Here is a 16,995-nt window from a genome sequence, read left to right on the forward strand (position 1 = left end):
CTACGTCAGCAGATGACGGGCGCGCCGCTCCTCCGTGATTGGAGGAATCGGCCGATGCCAAAGTTCACGCGTATTTTGGCGCTCTTCGTCCACGGCGGGTTCTGGCGCGATTTTGAAAGCGCCCGTCAAGAAACACGTCTGTGGATTCCCACTCGGAACGGTTCGGGTAAAACGACCTTCCAACGGCAGCGTCCACGCACCGCCGGCACCCGACATGTGCGGGTCAGGGTCGGGAGCTGCGGTGAAAGGAGCGTCCGGCGGACTGTAGCTAGCTCGTTGTGTTGTTGTTTGCCCTGAAGTTTGCGTGGAGCCTCACAATGAACGTGTCCTCCGTGAGGGGCTGAGACTAGGAGACACTTCTCTGGATCGTCGGTGAGTGTTTTCCTCTCCCTGTCTGTGACTGTCGGGGACAATGTGTCCCGCTGCCTCCGACTGATACCACACTTTTTAGATATGCTGCCTGTGAGCCTGTTCATAGTACACGGTTTACCTCACAGGACTGTGAGTACATCAATATACGTGTCTAGTCTGCACCGTCGTCCTCTTCTTGTTTAGACGTAGTAGTTACTCTATAGTGTGTTTTTGTGTTACTGTATGTCTATTTGTGTAAAGTGTAGTTAACACCGGAGTCAGATTTATAGTGTGGGAACACACACACACAGGGCAAGTAAAGCAGATTCTGGATCATGTTTACAGTGTCAGATACAGTGACTGATGAGAAAATGGTTCCTATAAAAGACACACTTCGAAAACACTATATACACCAGAAGTGCAATATTAATATTTTCTTTAAGGTGCAACAGTAGCAATCATTTGCAAAAATACTATTCATTTGCAATACTGCAGTTTTTTATTACATTGCTTTATCTCCATATGTGCAATATCCCATATTACACCTATTTACCATGAATACTTATTTCCATTTTTGTGTAGTATCAGTTTTTCTGTCTCGTGTACCTTGCTTATTTTATATAATTTCTGTTAGGCATTGGTTCTGCATTTACAATACGCTTTATAGTCTTATTTATACTCATGTTTTCTATTTTTTATTAAACATCGTGCAGTGTAATCTTGGACCAAGCTGGCACAAGAATTTCTTTCAGGATTTTGTAAAGTTTTCTGTTATGTTTAGGTTGTTTTGCTGCTAACAAGCACTTGTATTGCCTTCATTATCACCTCATTCCATCGTTTCATGGCACTTTAGCCTGTGTTGTTTATGACAAACAGGGAAGTAAGGGACGTGACAGTCTAATTAGTGACAGATAGAGACTGGACAGACTGATTAGGAAGGCCAGCTTAGGAGTCTCCCTTGACCCAAGGGAGATGGTGGCAGAGAGGAGGACGATGACTATGCTGTGACCTGCTGCTATGTGCATAACAATGTTTCTTGTGCTTTAGATCTCTTCAAATTATGGCTGGTGTTGTGGCTATGGCATCTGTCATTGAGGATTTTGACACGCAGGTATCCTATAAGATGATTATTCTAAAGCTGGTGTGTTGCATATCATTTCTCTTCATTCACATGCATGCTCATGTTTGATTCACTCCGTCACCTGTATTACAGCCTTGCAAGAAATCCCGCAAAGATGGTGGCAGTCCGGTTGTTAAGACAATCACAAACTATTTCTCTCCTGTGGCCAAGCCTGCGGAGAAACCCTTCTCTCCTCCTCGGTCAAACAACATCATGGACTACTTCAGCAGGAGACCTCCATCCTCCAAAGAAAAGAACAGCCCGTCGGAACAGTCTAAAGAGAACTGTCAGACATCTCAGTCTACCGAGAAACACACCGGCTCAGAGGCAGCAGTGAAACCGCCATCTCAGAAACGGGGAAGAAAGGCCATCAAAGCTGCTAGAAGACTTGTGGAGGCTGAAAGTGTTAGCTCGAGAGGGGAGTCGGACTGCGTGATTACAGATGAACCAGAGCAGTGCAAAGACTCAGCAGCGGAGGTGACCAGTAGCTGTGGGGTGCTTGGTAGTGATACAGCAGCTCTGTTGGCCCAGCTTAGTGCCGAGACTTCTGACAGTGGTGGGGCATCAGAGAGGAGTGTCACTGTTGAACAGACTGAAAAACATGATCATGACAATGGTTCCCAGTGTGGTAAAAAACTTAAACCAGAGCTGAAGAGCATGCCCTCATCTCCACCTGTACCTTCGAGAGATAAGGCAAAACAGGTTAAAACTGGTGCACGGAATTCCAAGAAGAAGCATCAACAGGAGGCAAAGCAACCAGAACCAGAGGAGAAAGAGGCAGAGACCTCTCTGTGTGAGGTTAACATGGAGATTAATGAAGATCAGGCCTTACAGTCAAGACACAGCACGGTCACAGTATCCTATGAGGATTTTGTGCGAAGTCAGAGTCGGGACAAAGATGGACAGGGCAAAGACGAGGAAAGTGAAATCACATCATATGCAGAGGAAATGAAAAATGATCATTTGAAAACTGTGGGGGCTGAGGAGCCATTAATCCAAATCTCACCCCGAACTGTAACCATCCAGGCTCAGGTGCATGCAGTCTCACCCAAACAGGAAGCAGTCAAAGCTGTTGGAAAGTTAGCTTCTATCTTTAGCAAGAGAAAGGGGCCAGTGAGCCCTGGAGAAGCAGTATCATCATCTCCTCAGACAGAGGCTGAACACCAACTTCCATCTACCGTGCTGAGTGTCAAAAGGAAATCCAATGTGGTTCTTCAAGAGGAGGACCTAGAGCTGGCTGTGCTTGATAGTGAATCCACGCCAAAGTGCACCGTGGTGGAGAGGAAGCAGTTCATGGCTGCCTTCAAACAGCCCAGCCTGGACGGGTCCAAAACCAAACCAGTGAAGTGTCAGGGCAAGCAGAAGCAACCTGGAGAGAAGGATTCAGATGCTGCAGCAGAGAAAGATGCTGAGGAGGACCGCGTCATCCCTCTCACTGTTGAGCAAGTCCCGGCGGACTCTAAGGAAAACAGTGTACCTAAAAAGAAACCAGCAAGAAAAGGCAGGAAGAAGGCTAAGGATGAAAATCAGTCTGTCACCACCTCTGTTTCTGTGACTCCTGCTCCTCCTCCTCCTGTGGAGGAAGCGTTAGTCATGATCAATGATGATAAAGAGGAGGAGCCCGCCATCCCACCTGTGAGGAGGTCCAGAAGAGAGGCTTCAGTCAAGCAAGAAACCAAATCCACTCCTGGAAGAAAAACCAGAAAACATCCCAAGTCAAAGGATGCTGCTGGTTCTGCTGCTTCCCCTGACTGCCCTGCACAGATGTCCACCCCAAAGACACGGAAGTCCAAGCATGGAGTCTTTGTAGCAGAGATGGTGTTTGAGCCTGACACAAAAGAAAGTCCGATCAGGTAACACATGCTCATAGGTGTGATTTGATACAACAGTGAATGCTTTTGAAATCATTATGGCGGTTAGGAAGGTTATAATGTTTAGATTGCACCAAAACTGTTTTAGTGTTTGTCAATTCAACAGTATGATCAATTGGAGGCTGCAGTTTGTGGTGGGATTGAATTGCTCTGTGTTGAACAAAGAGCTGATTTTATTTAACCTAACGTCATCAGTATAAACAAAAATATTTATTCATATAACACCTCTCAAAACAAAGTTACAAAGTGCTTTGCAAACCAAAACACAGAAATAAATTACAATAACATCACAGCCATAAATGAAAATAAACATTAAATGTGTAACAGAAATGGAAGCATGTTCACTCATTGAAATAATTAAAAACTAGAATTTAGTAAAATCAGGGAATGTGCAGTGTTACACAGCATAATTCAACAGCCGCACAAAAACCAAAGCCTAGAACATGAAAGTGGGTTTATTCATTATTACTGCTGTGGCCATGGCTATGGGTACCTAATTATCTGGCAAATGGAAATATGTCTTTAATGTTGCTAATGATTTTTTTTGTTGAATGAATGTTTCTTTTTTCACAAGGATTAAATTTACTAGGATCCTTAGAAATGTTTCTGGGTCAAAGGCTGAAAGTGGAAGTGGCATTAACACGTCTGTGGCCACTAAAGTGAGTATAAAGTTTATCTTATGAATCAGACAAATTCTCAATGTAATGAACTCGGCAAGGGAAAAATATTTATAATAATATTCATAATCTTTTATCTTTTTCAGACATCAAAAAAACGGAAGCAGGCAAAGAAGTTGGTGGAGAAAGCCAAAGTGATACAGCAGAGTAAGAAAAGTGCCGTCAGGCGTTCTTCACGAAATGAGGCGTCCTCTAAGAAGAGCTACTCTGAAAATGAGGTGCAGTAAAATAATTGGAAATTAAATGTATCCGTTTTTAGTGATATAGTTTTGAAATTAGGTTGTGTTAGTGGTGTGAATATCTGGTCAAGCAGGCCGTGCTAGGGTCTGACTCCTTTTTGTTTATAAGCACAGGAGACTTTTCTGGCCCTGTCATCTTCCTGACGAGCACTACCCTTTCCTCACTTGTCTCGATAATATTAGGTGTTAATACCTTTTGAATCCACTGATTGGTTTTTTGAAAGGATTGTGATTTGTTTTGTCAGGATTCTATCATCTGCCTGGAGGAGGACAAGACTGCCACTCGGGTGGCACTAGAAAAGAGTAAAGCCCGGAAACGTTTGCGAAGTCTAAATGATGTTCTTGGCAAAGCCTCACCAGCTGGCAAAGAGACAAAGGCTGTCCCAGGTAGATCTCCCACCCCAAACAAGCTATTGTTTCATATTCTGTAATCTGGAGAAATATCATTTAATGGTGCTGTATTTCCTCTCATAGCCTGTAAAGGGGCCTCACTGGGCCAAGAGAAGAGTTCTAGGAAGGTGTCAGGAGTGATTTCAATCTTTGATGAGGGCAGCCGAGAGGGCTCTGAAAACTCTGAGGACGATGAGCAATTCAAGGCTCGGAGAGACTTTTTGAAGAGTGGTCTCCCAGAGACCTTCAGGAAGCAGATAGCCAAGACCGCTGCCACAAAAGAGGCATACTCTGTCTCCTGCGCCTCCTTCCAGCCAGTCATTCACATGACGCAACCACCAAAGGGTAGGTGGTTCATTTTTATTACTACTCGAGTAAACACAAGTGTGTAAACAACACTCATCTTCATGTTTATGTGTATTTAAGTGTGTTTCTTAGATCTGAGTGTCTGTTAGGTGCAGATTACACAACATATCAAGGTTAAACTTTTAGTTTTGTATTTACAGATTGCCCTCTTTGGAATCTACCGTGGCCTGAATCTCCGTTACTGTCTCAACTGAAACCGCTTCGAAGCCCAACTTCCTCCTTTCCATCCTTTTGTGGCTCCTTGAGTTTGAAGACTGAACCAGCTCGTAGAGACTTATTTGAAAGGGTATGTTGACGTGACTGTTGTGGTCTGTGGGGGATTTACTCACCTTTTTAGTAGGGTTAATGTTCTAGAACAATTCATACAGTTAATGGCAGCTTCCTGTCTGCTATGGAGCATTTACAAGGTAATATTCTACTTGCAGACACAATTAATGCTCCTTTCCCAGTAGGTTATGTAGGTTCTGTGAATTGTGGATTTGCGTTGCTCGTATATTAATCATTTCCCCAATGTTGACAAACAGATGCTGTAATAAAATATTTCTAGCAGAGAAGCATTTGATATTTTAAAGCAGATGTATCAAATATATATTTTTTTAACTGTTCAGGGTTCAGGCTGGAGACCTGAGATCTCTGAAAGTGTTCGCCGGCTTCTCATCGAGGAGGTCAGGACCTGTAACCCTGCCTTCCCTATTCAGATGTTCATCAGTCGCTTCCTGAAGAGACGCACTGACCACCAGCAGCTTAGCTCTGCCTCAGGTCAGTGGAATTACCACTACATCATCTGAACGCAGATATGTTGCAGTTAATTCTAAGCTGCAGTTGCATGAGCATTCTCATTTTTAGCTACAAGGAAGTTAAATAATATTCAAACTTTCCTCAAAGCATTATTATTGGAGCTGCATTTAAATTAAGTTAGGTGACCAGTGTTTTTTACCTACTAGAAACGGCACCAACAGTAGGAAGCAAGAGGAAGAGGATGGATGACGAAGGGGAGAACAGAGTGAAGGTTGCTAAGAAGCAGCGGGGCCTTTCAGAAGAGAGCGTTTCCACGTCTGAGCCAGAGCCAACGAAAAGAGGAGGCCACTCGAGACGGGTGCAGAGATCCAAGCAGGAGACGGAGGCAAAAGAGAAAGCCAGGCCCTGTAACACAGCTGCTCCCATCTTGTCTGAGGACGACTCTGTGATTATGCTGGATGACGACACTGTGGAAAACGGTGAGGCAGCAAAAAGACAGGTCATGATTCAGTTAAGAAACTGACATAATGACAGTAAAGTAACCGAGAAGATATCTAATCAATCGGGGAATGAGAAGAGAGTTAAATGAGTTTACATCCAAGAGGGAAACTATTTAAATGCCCAGACCGACACCAGTGCACCATGAAATACGTTTTAATGTTCCTCCAGTTTCAATTTGTTACAAATATGTTATTACTGAATTTAATGACAGTGTAGTTAGATTTACTAAACTGGTGCAATGACTTTCTTACGGGAGGTGAATTGTACCTTCATTTTTAAGGTGTATGTTCGTTAGATAGATAGATAGATGGATACTTTATTAATCCCGATGGAAATTCATTCAACTGGCTTCTGAAAACTCTACTGGCTGTTTTGTCATGTTTGATGTTGGAATCTCAGAAACTCAGTGTAGTTTGTTTTACAGATGTGGTGAAGGAGGAAGTGTTGTGGACAGAAAAATATCAGCCCCAGCACTCCAGTGACATCATAGGCAACACTGCCTCAGTGAGGAGGCTGCACAGGTGAGGAACTACAAGTTGCTTTAACTGCATAAAAACAATGGCTGCTGTATTATTTTTAAACTGACTAACCCTTAAATTATATATAAAGATAGACATCACGTCTCTACTTACTCCTACTATTCAGAAATGAAGCTAACCTTTTCTGGACTCATAGGGTGCCTGATTGCGCATTTGGAGCCAATCGCTATATGAATGTCCCACTGATACATTTGCTTGCTTGAAGAATATGTAAACTAATGCTTCATGGATCCTTTTTTCATTTGCACAGTTGGCTGAAGGAATGGAAACTCCGTGCAGACCGAGATGAGAGAAAAAAGCAGAAAGACAAGAAACAAGAGGAAGGCAGCAAGGGTGGGATATTCTAAAAATGCTCATCTTATTTTCTCTTCATAACTTTGAGCTTGGTGTAAATTTATTTTGACTGTATCATGGACTTTTGTGTGCAGACTCAGACTGGGACTGTGGAGAGGAGGACTCGCAGGATGCAGAGGACATGTGTAATTCAATGCTGATCACCGGACCCACTGGAATAGGAAAGACTGCTGCCGTCTACGCATGTGCCCAGGAGCTGGGCTTCAAGGTACAAATGCACAAAAGTGTTTTGAGCAACACATTTGTTTTGTGGATCGTCACTAAACTGATAACTTTACTCTTGTCTCTCAAGGTATTTGAGGTGAACGCTTCGTCTCAGCGGAGCGGCCGACTTATTCTGTCCCAGCTGAGGGAAGCCACTCAGTCACACCAGGTGGACAGCCAGGGGGTCAACTCCCAAAAACCCACCTACTTCAACAGCTACAGCACAAGCAGCAGCGCTGTCAGGCCTGGATCCTCTCCTAGTAAGTACACAGCTGACAGAAGTAGCACTGTTGCCATTCAAAATTCTGATAATGCAGACTTTAGTTGTTGGAATTGCACAAGCTGAACTGTTCAAAACTAGTTTTTCCTTCCTCATCCATCAGGAAAGACCAACTCTCCTCGCAGGGTGGTTTCCTCTCCCAGGAAACCTCCCCAGTCGCCAAGAGGTGCCAAAAAAGGTGCTCTGGCTCCCACCTCTTTGGCCAACTTTTTCAAAAAGGGTCGACCCGCCGACAAGGAGCAACTAAACATTAAGAAGAATGAACAAATGGGTAAATGCACTCTCATTGTCTCAAATGTTTTATTTTATGATGATGCCTTTCGTGGAAATGTAAGCACTATAATAGTAAGTAATTTGCCATTGTTTGTCTCTTTACCCCATTTTCATGTAGCTGCTTCAAAGAAAGTTGTGAAAATAAGTAATGAGGTTGCCAATAAGCATAAAGACCTCACAGTGAAGTCCCCAGCAGCTACGACCCCTAAAGACAACAGTGAAGAACAGAGCAAGAAGACGGCCACCTCGCTCATCCTGTTTGAAGAGGTGGATGTTATTTTCGATGAAGACTCTGGGTTTCTAGCTGCCATCAAGACCTTCATGACCACTACCAAGAGGCCTGTCATCCTCACTACCAGTGGTGAGGAGTAGGAGCACGGACAAACTTAATGTTTTACCTCGTGTTGTCAGTTTTTTGTGTTTTAATCAAGTTTTATATTTTCCCTAGATCCTGCTTTCAGCGCCATGTTCGACGGCTACTTTGAAGAGATCTACTTTAAAACACCATCAGTGGTGAGTAAATTAAACTTTAGTCCCACTCTTAGTTTCCCCGTGCGGCTCTATGGTGTTGCTTGAATTTGTGATGGTAAAAACTTTCCTCCTCTCCCCCTGTGGACCAGTTAAATTTGAGCAGCTACCTGCAGCTGCTGTGTCTGGCTGAAGACATGAGAACAGACCTGTCAGACATCAGCTCCCTGCTCAGGCTCAATGGCTGTGACATCCGGCAGAGTTTACTACAGCTGCAGTTCTGGACTCGCAGTGCAGGGGGTCGCCATGTAACCAGCTCACAGACACACACTGACAACAAAGGTGAGCAGATCATCTGGAAAAACGTTGATGATAATATTCCCTTTGTCCCGGTGCTGCTTTGTAAATACTATATCTAAATGTTGATAACTGGAGGCAGTCATTAATGCCTTTATTTCATAGTGTCTAGAAAATTCAATAATTCACTTGCAGTTATAAATTGTATTTATCCTTCTCAAAAGGTGTTAGGCTCAAGCTCCAAGCTTTATCTCTGAGCTTTTGCATTTAAAGACATTGGAGTAACTTTACATGCCTCCGGTTGTATTTTAAAACAAAGTGCAGCACTAACTATTTCATTTCATTTTTTATTTCTCCCTCGCTCACTTTCAAAGCTGGACTGAAGCCGGAGACGGACGGAGAGGCAACAGAGACGTCTGTCCCGGCCGCTCTCCCTCCCTGTGACACTGGCTGCACTGAGAGCAGACTGGGCCTCCTGAATGTCGAACCTGAGATAGACATCTGGGAGCTGCTTAAGGTGAGCTCTTCACAGCACATAACAAGGGCAATGTCTTATTCTAGGTTTCTTTAACATAATCTTAATTCATGTTGATTCATTTTGTACTTGATGTAAGATATTGATCGGGTATCCTCTGTCAACAGAGCCAGAGTCTGCAGGAGCCGGTCTGCTGGGAGCTGCTGATAGACTGCAGGCGACGAGGCGTGGATCTGCTTTATTCCAACATGGAGAAACTCTTACCTCTACCACTCACACAGTTGACTGCTCCAATCCGCAAGCCAGAGAAATCAGTTTCTGAATCACAAGACCACCCTTCTGTTGATCCCAAAAAGCAGCCGTCATCCACCTGCCTGACGTCTGACACGCTGCTATCTCATGCCGGGTTACTGCACGTGACAGAGTCCGGTAATTGCTCGGATGATGGCAGTCCAATTAAAGTTTCCAACAGAATGAAGAAGAACAAGAGGAGGCACTGTGTGCCTGGCCAGGATGGACTGAACTCGGACTCGGACTCAGAGGAAAGTTTTCTGTCATTGTCCAAACCTCAGGGGGATCTTCAGGCGAAGGAGGAAGTTAAAGAGAGGTTAGTTTCAGAAAGGGTGAAAAGGAAGCAGCTGACCCCTGAAGAGCGCATGAAAAGTGTCCCAGTCTCACAGTGTCTAGCATCAATAGCAGACTTTTTAGACAACATGTCCTACTTGGACTCCTCCTTGCATGTCCATCCAGAAGGAGGAGACGATCACAGTAGAATGACACCAGGCGGTGCAGTGGTTAAAGACGGGATGACAGATGAGTCGAGGGTCGAGACTGACAGAGGGAGCTGGGAGACGGGAGAGCGCGTCTTGGAGATCCAGTCTGCCGTGGAGGCACTGAGCTTCCACAGGTGTTGGTGTTCAGCTGCAGAGGCCTGGGACAAAGCCCAGCAGCTGGAAGGAGAGCTTGGACATGAGGCTGCAGGAGAACTCACTCTCCCTGTGGCCCCTCATCGTGAAGGTTACAGCTTCTCTCAGGAGGGTCCCTGCAAACCACAGTGAGTCTAACTACAATCTCTTTCATGTTAAGCCTCATTTAAACTTCAATAAAATGTAAACATTAACAGAATTGACTCCAAAAATACAAGTGAATCCTAAGCCAGTTCAGAGAAAGCCAACATGTATGGTTGTGTTCCAGGCTGGTCCAGCTGAGGAGAGAAGTGATGGAGGGTCTGACACTGAAAGGAGTGGCTGGTGCTCTGGGAAACAGACCAGCGGCTGCTCTGGACTATTTGCCAGTGCTACGCACCATCTGCAGATCAGAGAGGATGAAGGAGAAGGGCAAAGTTAAACGGAGGTGAGAATTGGTGAAACAGCGCACAGAATATGAATATTAAATGAAAGCTTGATGGATCATTAGTTTCTCCAAAATTGATATCCTACTCACAAAAGTGAGCAAGAAAAGTATCAGGCTACGAGTGTGTTTACCCGACCTGAGCTCGGTCTGGCTAGGTTCGGATAAAACATTTGAAATGATATTTGGTCACGTCCTCTATGACCTCCTTAAATAGACGAATACGATTAGATGTGGGTTTTGTTTGGAAACCAAGTGAATAACCGACAGGCTGCAAATACATGGGGATGCATCCACAGACCCAAAGCTCTGAGCTGTGTTTTTCCTTTGTCTTCCCTCCAGGTTTCTGCACTACCTTGATGCAATCCACCTTGGTCTTGACAAAACCACACTACAGCACCTCGCTGAAGACTTCCCCTGAACCACAGAGAAGCCCTTGAGATCATAGACTCTCTCTTATATGGTCCACAGGATGTTGCTCTCAGACACTAACACGGAATGTGTTTACAGAAAGTGTGGTGGCATCAGGAGCACAGGGACGGACACTTGGGCAACTTTAATCCGTGTTGCCTTTTGTTTCATGCTCCCTACTTCAGAGAAATGAGGTGGTCAGACTTGTGTGTACACTAAACACTGTCTGGTGGCGTTCCCACACACTTTCCTCTACGATGGAAATGACTGAATCACTGAAGTCAAGTGCACAGCTAAAGTGTTGACTGATTCTTATGGTGATTTTGAAGAAATCTTTTGTAATATTAAGGGGTGCTGGATTGTGTGTGATGGTTTTTTGTACAGTAGTAATTTGTAGGCTCATTTATGAATTTGCTTTGCACTTTGCAAAGTGTTTTTTATCAAGTAGAAATTGCTTTTGGAGAGCAAGTGTTAATATTTGTAACAGATTAACATGTCAAATAGAAATTTCCTCTGGTTTTGTAAAGGTTGTGTATAAATAGTCTCCACACAAAGTACTGTTGATGCACTTAGGATTTTGTTTTTATTCACATTCATAAAAAGCAGCTTTTTTACACAAGATTCTGCCTTATTTCACACTTTCACACATCACAGTCAATTATTTCTTCTTTTTTCAGTTTTACCTCTGTACACAAACACAATGGGTTTTAGTTGTGATCAAATAAAGGATTATCACAACAGAAAATGACAGGCCTCATTATTCATTTCCCTTGACTTGTGTTATCCTCCTATCCTCTTCCGGAGGTGGTGAATGAATTTGCGAGCATGGTTTGTATCATGTGTAGTTATCACTTCTGAAATGTGCGCCGTGGCAGGACCGGTTTTTCAGGTTCCTTTTGTATCATCTAATGGATGAAGTTCAAAGAGCATTCAGCGCATGAACCGGTTGATTTTAAGAGAACCAGGAAAACCTCGGTGAATAAAGCTCAACCTTCGGTTTCGGTCAGTGCGGCTGGACTCGCTCCAGAGGAGGAAGGAGAAGGGAGGGTTGCTCTGTGTTGTAACAAACAGAACGTCTCTGTGGCAAGTTCCACTTTTGGTCTCGACTACTTTTTTCCCTTTTGCGTGAAGCTATGTGACCACCATGCTCAGTTTAGACAGAGGGATTTATCACTGCGAGAGGTGAAGTCCTGGCTTTGTAGCGACATGGCAAACAGAGAGCGAAACAAAAAGATCTTACTGGAGCTCGTGAAGCTGCCGGACAACAACATGTGTGCGGACTGCGGTGCGTCAGGTAAGAGATCTGTCATCTAACAGTGTGCTGCTCATGTGGCGAAGAAAGATTCCATTATGTCATTGTGATCACAGTTTTTATTTTATGTGTGTTTCCTTCAGTGATTATCTTTGAAGATTGTAACCTGCAAAGTAATCAGATTAAATTTATCTTCTGTGAATAACAATGGACTTGAAGTTAAAATTGTGTATATATCAGACTCCAGAGGTGAAGGTAAAAGAAGGGCAACAATAAAATGGAATAAAAAAGAGTAATGTCTTTATATATATTGGTTTATGGTTTACATTTGTGGTTCATCTCGTCACTGAATTATTTTCTCCTGGTTTGTGAATGCACGGTGACTGTTCATTCTTCATTTTCTAATACCTGATTTCCCTTTTAGATCATACATGTTAACAATGAGGCTAAAAAGACGTGTATGAAGGACTAGTGCCATTAGAATATTAAAGAGGCTCAGACTTCTACTTCAAAGCTTTCCCCACTGGCTTGTTACTCATATCCTTGTGGCTGTTAAACTGTCTGAGCTCCTTTGTTCAGAGCTGTTGAGTCTTAATGGCTCAACAGACACTGGTTTATTACATTCATCTCGTTCATAGATTTTCTTCTTAGGCCGTCAAACAATATTTTTAATGAAACAAAAACTTGAATTTGAAAAAATAAACAAAGCGTTTGACTAATTGAAGTTTGTAAACTATAAAAACAAATTTCAGTGTATGATAAGTGTTATGAGGGGCCAAAACCCAAAAGTGTTGGACTCTAACAAACCTCACTGTAGTAAGTATTAAGTAAAGTACAATGGACATCAAAACTGCACGTAATTACTATAGTGCAGTATATACGTGATGGTTGAATGTAGATCCCTTGTCTTCTGCACACCTCAGATCCAGAATGGGCACCCTACAAGCTGGGTGTGTTTGTGTGTCTGAACTGCTCTGGTGTCCACCGCAGCCTGTCCAGCCACGTGAAATCCATCAGGCTGGACTTCTGGGATGATGAGCTGGTGGAGGTATACCGGCTGCTTTTCCCTCCCTGTTATTACTGCTATGACAACACAGCAATGCTTCAGGTGAAAGGATCAAACTGGAGATGTGTAATGTGTATGTGTGTGTGTCTTCTCGGGACCTGGGAAGTTCATGAAATCCAAGGGCAATGCCAGCGCCCAGGCACTGTATGAGAAAGCTGTTCCACCGTACTACTATCGGCCAAGGGAGAAGGACTCTGTGTAAGTAATTTTCCAGGAAGTTCAAATTCCTCAGAAAACCGTCTTTGTGATTGCGTAATGTCTCTGTGATAATTTGTTTGGTTGTGTGACGTTCATGACCAGCCACAGTCTGCTGACGGGGCAATCCCACAAAGAAGTTGACTATGAATATTAAAATATGTCTGAATTTCGACATCAAAGCTTAATGTGTTTGTTCCTCATCTTGGAATAGTTTCATGTTTGCTCTTGAAACCGCAGGGTCCTGAGAGAGCAGTGGATCCTGGCCAAATACGAGAGATTGGAATTCAAAGGGGAAATGAAGTATCCACCGATTCCATACACAACAGGTGATGTGTACACACGTTCTTTTTTTTGACACGTGTTAACTGCAGATCGTAAATCTCTATCAGTCTGTTTGGTTAAAAAAATAAGAACGATGTAGTTCCTCATATGCACAGCTGTGCAGGAAAAGCCTGTCCTTTGCATAATGAAGTGTGAGGGGTTATCACTGTTTGCAAAATGTCTGAATATATGAATTTTTAGAGTGAGACGTGTTTGCACTGAAGCCCCTGTGACTCAGTTGTGCTGGACTGATCCCAGGTTTCTATGAAGGGTGGCTGTGGAAGAAAGGAAAAGAGAACACGCAGTTTTTGAAGAGGAAGTTCGTGCTGTCAGAGAGACAATTCACACTGACTTACTACAACAAGGAAAATGTGAGTTCCCTGCAGCACGGGCACAGTTGACCTGCACCATGTGACACAACCAACAGTAGTTCTCTGTCTCTGACAGGATTTAAACTGTTTATACTTTAAGATTTGTAGTGATAGTGATATTCTTCAGATGTGATGTGAAGTTGATCTGATTTGATCAGTTTCCTCTGTAACTTAAAGCGCTTCCCTCCGATGCTTTAACTTCATTGCTTCTCCAAACCAGGGACAGCCAGTGGACGGAGGGATTATGTTATCGGGTTGTCCAATGACTCATGAACAAAATATCTCAAGAAGGCCTCGAGGGAATTTCAACCCATTTGGTACAAGCGTTAGGTTAAACTCAAGGATGAAAGATTCGATGTTGATGGTCAAGGTCAATGTGTCCTTGACCCTGTGAACACAATATCTCGAGACCGCTTCAAGAGAATCCTTTCAAATTTAAAAAAAATGCTCACTTAGAGTCACAGATAAACTGATTCGATTTGTGTGGTTAAAGGTAGAGGGTCAAGTTATGAAGATCTCACAAAAGAGTTTTCACTTTCACTTTTAACTGATCAGATTTCACTGGTCAAAGGTCAAACGTTACAGTCACCTCATTATTGGTTGGCGGAGGCATACCCTCTCAGGGTGGTTATTATAAATTTCTTAAAAAAACACAAATTACACTGTTAGTTAATCACTGTTGCATTTTTTATGCTCCACTTAGACCAAAACTGAAAAAAACTCACCTAATTTAATGGCGATCCAACAGTTGGATACGTGCCACTAACGAACTGATTGTCTGTATATTTGTGGTCCAGGAGTCCAAAGGGCCCAAAGCTGTGATCTCCATCAAGGACCTGAACGCCACTTTTCAGTCGGAGAAGATTGGTCATCCTCACGGGCTTCAGCTCACCTACCAAGACGCCGATCACACCAGGAACCTCTATGTCTACCACGAGAGACCTGAGGTGGGACTGCACAATATTTTTATTGCATAGGTTTTATAGTATACGTCACACTGTGGCAATAGAGCTCTGGAGAAACACTCTGTTCTTTTTTCCTTTTAGGAAATAGTCACATGGTACAACGCCATTCGCGCCGCTCGCTATGCATATCTGAAAACAGCATATCCGACTGGGAGCGATGAAGAAGTAAGAATCAGTTGTGTTTCATCCAATCCTGGAAGTGCATGCTCTTTAAATACTTGAAAATAATTAATTCATACACTTCATTCATAATTAATTCACTAGTCGACAGCACTTAGAGCAGAAACCTGCCTGTTTTTGCTTTTATGTTTTGAAGCCTTACAAAAGTGTTTTTTCTTTACATCTCTTTCACAGCTGATACCAAAGATAACGAGAAACTACCTCAAAGAGGGATACATGGAAAAGACAGGGCCGCTAGTAGGTTTCTTGTTCATGACAGTGTGTCTTAGTCGTGCATTTGAATGTGTGTTCTTGTTCCTCCTAGACACATATACACACACACTCCTATTCATGTCCCTTACCCTAACTTAACCATTACAACAAAACGCCTAATCCTGTCCATAACATAAACTTTACTCTAATGCTAGCTCTAACATCAAGTCTTAACCCTAAAACAACTTCACAACTTAAGAAAGACAAGTGAAGACACACACACACTTAGTATTATCACTTATTGATATCAAATTTTCACAATTCATGCTTTTCTTCAACAGCAGAAGGAGCTGTTCAAAAAGAGGTGGTTTATTTTGGACTCTCAAAACAGGAAATTGTTCTACTTCAAAGGCCCGCTGGTGAGGACAAACCCTTTTCTCAATCCAACTGTAACGATGGCTCTCGAGCACCGTGACCGACGTTCTGCTCGAGTGTTCATGTTCTCATCCCTGTCAATGTAGGACGCAGAGGAGTTGGGGGTAATTTTCGTCGGCACAGAGAGCAACGGTTACTCTGTGAGAGCGTGCATCCCGAAGAATGCTCGGGGAAACAAGTGGCAGTGTGGCCTGATGATGCAGACCCCTGAGCGACAGTTTGTCTTCATGTGCGAGCAGGAGAGGGAGCAGAGAGAGTGGCTGAATGCTCTCAGACAGGTCCTGTACAGGCCCATGGCGCCGCAGGACTATGCCAGTAAGAGAGGCTACGTACACAAATACATATGCAGCATTTCCTTGCCCTTAATAACGTCATCATGCTCAACCACACAACCACTGCACCGTATGTGTGTCCTCAATCCAATGCTCTGCTGTCTCGTTCCAGTTGAAGCCAACCTCCAATATAAACAATGATCTGAAGAGACGCGTGTCCACAGGACGACGGCGAGACGACTGCAGGGACTGAGCCACTGCAGCACAGCAGAGGAACCTGCTGACAGCCCGGACTCTCATCTCTGTCTTAGAGTAAAACATCATGAACCATGGCCGACTGTGCCACAGTCTGGATTAACCTCCATTTACCCACTTCAACTGACACTCGACCAGATGGTAACGGACTGACGGACTTCAGGAAGCACTGTATTAATATGTAAAATCCACTCATGACCAAATATACACTCCTGTCTTTGAAAGAGTGTCAGGGCCAAGCATGTGGGAGAAAATGCTCTTCCCCACCTGTCACTAGATTATAGTAACAGAATAGATGTTACCATCCCTGCATGATATTATGCTATTTCATATGATCATCCTTGTTTTGTTTTTATACTTTAAATTTCCTGAGGAATAAAGCATATATTGTTCGTGGTGAACATGTTTCATGACGTTATTATTAATAAAATAATGCGTGTGGTTTGATTCATAGACTACATGTATGTTAAGAGCCTGTTTGATGGACTTGGGTCTCCAGTTTTCTGTATCCAGAGTTTTCTCATTTGTAATAAGTGTTTTCCAAATGCACACAGACAGCATTTGAACATTTAATCAGAATAATG

The 16,995-nt window shown here is 43.4% G+C and overlaps 2 protein-coding genes across 2 annotated transcripts; both read left to right on the top strand.

The window, feature by feature from the left end:
* Positions 1–95: 95 nt before the first annotated feature.
* On the top strand, positions 96–11,637 carry atad5a (ATPase family AAA domain containing 5a). The gene is made up of 22 exons (XM_062408846.1): positions 96–372; positions 1,399–1,462; positions 1,565–3,324; positions 3,917–4,001; positions 4,106–4,237; positions 4,504–4,645; positions 4,733–4,993; positions 5,155–5,300; positions 5,623–5,773; positions 5,959–6,231; positions 6,678–6,774; positions 7,043–7,125; positions 7,221–7,354; positions 7,439–7,610; positions 7,734–7,901; positions 8,022–8,264; positions 8,352–8,416; positions 8,524–8,713; positions 9,043–9,185; positions 9,311–10,197; positions 10,338–10,496; positions 10,836–11,637. Exons 2-22 carry the CDS (start codon positions 1,412–1,414, stop codon positions 10,912–10,914), a joined length of 5,421 nt encoding a protein of 1,806 aa, XP_062264830.1. The 5' UTR covers positions 96–372; positions 1,399–1,411; the 3' UTR covers positions 10,915–11,637.
* Positions 11,638–11,823: 186 nt separating this feature from the next.
* On the top strand, positions 11,824–16,812 carry adap2 (ArfGAP with dual PH domains 2). Its single transcript, XM_062408979.1, has 11 exons — positions 11,824–12,198; positions 13,080–13,204; positions 13,329–13,420; positions 13,658–13,746; positions 14,000–14,112; positions 14,910–15,059; positions 15,159–15,242; positions 15,432–15,494; positions 15,791–15,868; positions 15,971–16,199; positions 16,329–16,812. Exons 1-11 carry the CDS (start codon positions 12,111–12,113, stop codon positions 16,355–16,357), a joined length of 1,140 nt encoding a protein of 379 aa, XP_062264963.1. The 5' UTR covers positions 11,824–12,110; the 3' UTR covers positions 16,358–16,812.
* The last annotated feature ends 183 nt before the right edge of the window (positions 16,813–16,995 follow it).

This window comes from Platichthys flesus, chromosome 16 (assembly GCF_949316205.1).
Source record: "Platichthys flesus chromosome 16, fPlaFle2.1, whole genome shotgun sequence".
NCBI lineage: Eukaryota > Metazoa > Chordata > Actinopteri > Pleuronectiformes > Pleuronectidae > Platichthys > Platichthys flesus.

Coding starts and splice junctions, on each gene's coding strand:
- adap2 (XM_062408979.1), top strand. CDS start 12,111: ATGGCAAACAGAGAGCGAAACAAAAAGATCTTACTGGAGCTCGTGAAG. Junction 13,747..13,999: donor ACCGATTCCATACACAACAG/GTGATGTGTACA, acceptor GACTGATCCCAG/GTTTCTATGAAGGGTGGCTG. Junction 15,060..15,158: donor TCTACCACGAGAGACCTGAG/GTGGGACTGCAC, acceptor TTTTCCTTTTAG/GAAATAGTCACATGGTACAA.
- atad5a (XM_062408846.1), top strand. CDS start 1,412: ATGGCTGGTGTTGTGGCTATGGCATCTGTCATTGAGGATTTTGACACG. Junction 1,463..1,564: donor TTGAGGATTTTGACACGCAG/GTATCCTATAAG, acceptor CCTGTATTACAG/CCTTGCAAGAAATCCCGCAA. Junction 8,417..8,523: donor ACTTTAAAACACCATCAGTG/GTGAGTAAATTA, acceptor CCTGTGGACCAG/TTAAATTTGAGCAGCTACCT.